Source organism: Glandiceps talaboti, chromosome 17 (genome assembly GCF_964340395.1).
Source record: "Glandiceps talaboti chromosome 17, keGlaTala1.1, whole genome shotgun sequence".
In the NCBI taxonomy this organism is placed as follows: domain Eukaryota; kingdom Metazoa; phylum Hemichordata; class Enteropneusta; family Spengelidae; genus Glandiceps; species Glandiceps talaboti.
In genome coordinates, this window is record NC_135565.1 from 10636742 (window position 1) to 10643190 (window position 6449).

A 6449-nucleotide genomic window follows, 5' to 3' on the forward strand; every position below is an offset into this window, starting at 1 on the left:
TCTAAGCCTCATGACCGAGGACACGTTTAGCCAAGGACAAGGTATGTCACTGTAAAATATATTACTCTCTCTATCTCTGATTAGTTTGCTTGGAGGTTCCTTATTTTGTAACTTCATCAATAACCCAAAATTATCAATAAGTTAAGTGTAACAATTAAGTAATATGTACATGTATGTGCTTAACTAATTCCTAAAGAGAACTGTGCACGACATTCATTAAGTCAAAAATGACCCCCGAATTAAGGACTCATCTACGTCGGTTTAAGATTAAATTTGGGTTGACAAAAATACTTGTTTGGCATAAAATTTTGCTTTTGAACCAAAGCATCTATCCCTTGTGACGTCACTGATAAGACATTACTAATTTGAGAACTTGACATTGAAATATTGTTTAATTATTTTTTTTGAGAAGGATATAAGTGTTGGGTTAAAGTTCATTGTTCGTGTATACATCGGGATATCTTGAATCTACGGCTTTATTGATTGGCAAAAACATACATCTGGCTAGCTATTAAAACATACAAATATAAGTTAGACATTTTCTTTTCAATAAGAAGATCGCCTGAACAGCGCATAATAAAAATACTGTCTAAGCTCTGAAATATTCAAATGAAATCTCTTAAATTGTCACTGGTTTGACCCTAGAATACTTTGGTTATGGTAGTATTTGGTTTCGTCTAGTTATTAACGGTTATAGGTGGAAGATATGTTGGAATAAAAATCACAGAGTCGTAACGGACATGAGTAGTGGTCCATGTTGTATTGACGGAGATTGCCGTCGTAGTCCCATTGTACGGTGACAGTCCATCCACGACGGAATTCTTCTACTGCCCTGGTTACAGTTCCTTTACCCGAATAACCACCATCCTAAAAGAAACGTAAATAAAAGTTAAAGAAATTGCGATAACTTGTTGTTTTTCTAAAATTGGGAAATTTGTTACAAAGGAGACAATTATATGAGTGAACACGACACACACATACACGCATCCATCCATCCATCCATCCATCCACGCACCCATCCATCCATCCATCCACCCATCCACGCACCCACCCATCCATCCATCCATCCATCCATACATACATACATACATACATACATACATACGTACATACGTACATACATACATACATACATACATACACACATACATACACACATACATACATACATACATACATACATACGTACATACAATTACACACGTACGGACACACATATTCGGCGATCAATAAGAATGAAAAACCTCATCCCATTCCTTAGCAAAAAGAAAGGTTGAGGGTGATAATCGGTATAAGTCAGATGAGGGGAGGGGTGGGGGTATTAAACACTCTTTTATTACTTTGTCTATTTCGATTTTTGAAATCTATTAAATACTAGCAACCACTTTGTGAACGGCTGTATACTTGTATATCCGTCAGAATGTCTACATAAATGATGGTTTATTGTAAATAAAAAAAATGTGTGATATATTCTATAATTATCAAGTATCATCATTTTCATTATTATCTCATTTAGAAATCAATGCAAACAAACCACGGAATGCTACGAAACATGTCCATTCAACTGACCAGTGTTATTTTTAGATTTTGAAAAAAAAGGTGTTAATTATTTTTTAGTTTGTCGACGGATTAGTGCTACCCCTACTCAGCTGAGTGCAATGGTACACGTTGAGAACACATTTCCATTGCAGTCGTTCGGGAGTGTCGTTTATGTCGCTGGTATTGTTCGCTACGACACGATGCAATACTATACCGTTGTGTCAGCTCGGTATACAGCGCCCTCGACACGGTGTAAACACAAGTAAACACAACGACGTACGCATATAGTTACGGTGGCCATAGTTCGAGAGTGTGTTTGTGTACAATGGATGAATTTCAATTCACCGCTTTAACAACACGCCTACGTGAATGTTACTAACACTGAAAACAGAAGAGAGATGTAAATTTCTTTACATAAAAAGAAAACATGTTACGCCTGAACTAATAGAGTCTTTCATACCGTGTACGCATTGTTCAGTGTAAACGGCTTCTAACGTGTAATACCGAAAATGAGACCCTTTGAAATCCAACCCGAATTACACGTGTACCCGCTATCGCTGTATCCATATTTAATTTGAACTGTTCAAGTAACGGTAACTCTATGTCATATTAATCACGTTTTCGGTGCAATCTTTTTTTACATTACCACCGCAGCGAGAATTTTTCATGGCCTGCACATGTCCTAATCGTAATACGTGTCTCTCTGTAGTTTTTTTCTTGTCTTCGTGATATTATCCTGGGGGGGGGGGGGGTACCGTTGGCCAGCTCTGGTAGGGGTGTGTGGCCAGTGCTGGAAACCCCAGGCCCTTTTTAGACCCACTTTGACCAAAAATCAATACCCCATGTTAGACCATTACAGGTTTTTAAAAGATGAAAGTTTGGACCTAAATACATTTTCCTTAGCAGACAACATTTTGGGACAATTAATGGCAGTCATGATTTCGTAAAGGACAATGGACCACATTTTAGACCAAGCAAAGTCGAAATTAATGCAAAGTGGACCCTGTTTTAGACTCTTCAGCTCGAAAAAACCCAGAACCCATTTTAGACCAAAGGGCTAGAAAACGCACCCCAAAGGATGACACATATACGTATAATCAATCAAATAAGGGGAATAGCCCCCCCCCCCGGGGGGAACATTTTTGACATTGCGATAACTAGTAATTTACTTGCAAGTATTTTAGTGTGTAGCCGCACATTTACATTCCCCATGTTGGCATGAAATAAAATAACAGATTTATTGATATTAAGCAAAGTTCAAATATAGAACCTGACCTAGAACTAGTGCTAATGCATGCGCAAGGAAACGAGGTCAACATTAATCGTGAGACGGCATTGCCTCGTCTGACATGTGCAAAGATTTGAAGTACAGATATTTGTTTGGTTGAAATCACCATGGCAACTTTGGTATGGACAACTGTGTGGAGTTGATCAGTGTACACATTACAAATACATCTCACCGTGACGTGTATCGATATCATGTGCAATGGTCACACGAAATCCTTACTTCTACGCTAGCATTTTGCATCATATTATTACAAATTAATCTATAATGTGCTGTGATTTTTTTTTTTGCGTGATGTGCATATATAAGATACGTATACCTTTTACAACATGGCTATAAATGTTGTGTATTAGTTACACAAGTACGCTTTTCTTTCCAGTCCACTAATCAATCTATATATCATTGACCTCAGTTGACATGTGGTCGATGAGGGGCTATAATATCATTGTCCTCAGCTAACACGTGGTCGACAAAGGTCACTGTTTGAAGGGGGTGATTTGGAATGTTAACCTTTCATACAAAGCCTATGGGAGGATTACCCAAGTAACCAAAATAGAAAACAGGACATTTCAAAATATAATTTAGTTACAAGTTGACGACAAATTGGGCGCACAAATTATATTTGCACATACAGTTATTATACCTAATGGAAAGACACAGTGTAATATCATCACACACATACATACATACATACATACATACACACATACATACATACATACATACATACATACATACATACATACATACATACACACACGTAAACACAAACGCACATCCATCAACCGTTTTGTCTGTCTGTCTGTCTGTCTGTCTGTCTGTCTGTCTGTCTGTCTGTCTCCTCCCTCCCCCCGCCCCCACTCTCTCTCTCTCTCTCTCTCTCTCTCTCTCTCTCTCTCTCTCTCTCTCTCTCTCTCTCTCCGTCATACATCCATACAAACATACACATGCACCGACAAAATATGATACAACTTTAAATGTCTTACTTCATTTCCATGCTTCCAATCTGGTCCCCTCACTACAGTAGTACCAACGGACATCTTCTTACCCATATGCCATCCTGTATAAAAAAAATATATATCCCATCGTTACTATGGCAACATGAATACCCGCATTGACAACAACTGAAAATATTGGTAAATAAATCATTCCTTGAGTTGTGTTATATTATATATCTGGTCACATTCCCCACAATTATTTCAAATAAACCCACTATGAAATTGACACTGTGTATGAATTCTTTCTACACACCTGAATTGCTAGTAAACTAATCTGTTTGCCAAACTATGTACGGCTGCCACCTGTGTTGACATTGGCTACAATAGAAGTCTGCAGTAACAATCTATGCATGTATACCAGATATACGATGTTATGATAAATGATTACATGTAATAAATATATGTCTTTATGTTAGTAGTTTATACAATTTGAGGGTATGTCTTATATACTTTGTTAGGCTTTGTATTGACCGATTGAAAATATAATTATTATCAATGTGTATAATATATATATATATATATATATATATATATATATATATATATATATATATATATATATATATATATATAGTACACACACACACACACACACATACATACATACACACACATAGATAGATACAGGCTTTCATAGGAGGAACGATGGCGTGCAACGACGTACATGCAAAGACTTTATGCAAAGAACTAATGTCACATGAATGTGTTACTTTGTGTGTGTGTGCATGTATAAAATATTTTGTATTTTTATTCGCATGTATGTATGTATGTATGTATGTATGTATGTATGTATGTATGTATGTAATATGTATGTATGTATGTATGTATGTATGTATGTATGTATGTATGTATGTATGTATGTATGTATGTATGTATGTATGTATGTATTTTTGTATGTATGTATGTATGTATGTATGTATGTATGTATGTATGTATACATATGTGTGTGTGTGTCTGTCTGTCTCTGTCTGCATGTCTGCATGCAAGTATGTATGTATGTATGTATGTATGTATGTATGTATGTATGTATGTATGTATGTATGTATGTATGTATGAATGTATGAATGTGTGTGTGTGTATGTATGTATGTATGTATGTATGTATGTATGTATGTATGTATTATTTAATTTTTTTTATCAATGAATGAAATTAAACAAAACCAATTACTTACCATCCATCACTTCTATATTAAATGGCGACTGTGGTATGGATACACCATTTACACAAATATCCAAATAATATGTGCCATGAAATACTTCCCGGAATTCCATGCTACATTTACCATTTAAGTGTCTTTTCACTGAAAGTGGTTTTGTCGAGCCGTCAGGTCGCTGGACAACAGCATTTATTTCAAACTCATTGCGATTTCCTTTTAGTGCACGGCCATTGACCACTGTACTGACAGTCAAAGTGATATTTTCTGGACGACCACATATCGCATACTTCGTGATGTTATAGGAAGCGCGGAATCCAACCCCTTTTGGGTCATACCTCGGTTCTAAAGACTGGTCATCCACTGGAAACTGGTTAATCGTGACATGTCGACTTGGCGGTCTTGATGACTGCTTTAAACTGCTGCGAAGTGGCCTTTCATTGCGAATACCGCTGTAAGTACTCGTAGGTCGATCATAGCTGCGAACACCGTCAAGTGTAAGTCGGTTTACAGTCGGTGACATCACAATCCGTCCTCGTCTATCGTAACGACCGTCGTCACGACGATCTATTGCCAATGGGGTGGCGATGCTTCGCTCGGGGTATCTGTACCTCTTCTGTGTATCGTACGACCTTGAAAAGTGTCCACGTCTATTGTCACTCGCAACATCCCTGCCAAATTGTACGACCCTGTCATAATCGTTAGTTGATGCAAGCCTATCGTATCCTGAGCTTCTGTCGTCGTAATATCGATTCCTTCCGAGGTCATGGAATCGAGTTTCTTCGGGAAAATGACTTCTGCTGTATTCTGGTACTGTATCATCTTGGTCGTAGTATTCCGTATCAAATTCCACGGTTCGTTCGCGGGGTAAAACATTTCTCCCGAACTCCACGATTCTGCCATCAGGGTATCTACTCCGACTATATTCTACCGTAGTCGTTCGGTCGCCATTGGCGTCAATATGCGTATAACATTCTGGGCATTGTATGCCACGACCCTGTGTCCTCCCATAGGGGCCCGAAGACCCAAAATGTCTGTCGTCGTGCGTCGAGTGAAGCTTTGGCAGTCCTCTCTCATTTTTACTGTATTCCAATGAAAGATGGGTCGAAATATCGTTACCAACTCGGTTCATATCATCAAAAATATCTCTTATAACCGCCATGTTGTTCAGTGGAGTGACACGGTAGTAGTATGTTTAGAATCTGTGTGTGTACCGCCTGGCAACAGTACTCCAAAATCGAGGCCGTTCAATGAATTGTCATACAAATTAATGCGTACCCCACGCCCTGAGGCCTGTCACAAAACCGAGAGACTGAATAATAAAGAAAATGCACTCATTGACAAACGAACGCGACTCGTATTTGTCTGTCAGCTAAATATACAAAAGCACTGGCCGCTAACCCCTTCGACTGCTGTATGTAGTACACTAAACTTACCGCTATCAGCGAACAAAGAAATGCACCTCGTGTCGCTT

General features: G+C 38.1%; 1 protein-coding gene across 1 annotated transcript in view; it reads right to left on the bottom strand.

Annotated features, from left to right (window-relative positions):
• Positions 1 to 6167, bottom strand: part of LOC144448274 (uncharacterized) — an 8594-nt gene extending 2427 nt beyond the window's left edge. Inside the window, exons 1-3 of the mRNA XM_078138456.1 lie at positions 4994 to 6167; positions 3811 to 3884; positions 1 to 867 (exon numbers count right to left, since the gene is read on the bottom strand). The exon at positions 1 to 867 is cut by the window's left edge and continues 2427 nt beyond it. Of these exons, the coding sequence (XP_077994582.1) occupies positions 685 to 867; positions 3811 to 3884; positions 4994 to 6137 (1401 nt within the window). The 5' untranslated portion in view covers positions 6138 to 6167 and the 3' untranslated portion in view covers positions 1 to 684. The remainder of the gene's footprint in view (positions 868 to 3810; positions 3885 to 4993) is intronic.
• Between the last annotated feature and the right edge of the window lie 282 nt (positions 6168 to 6449).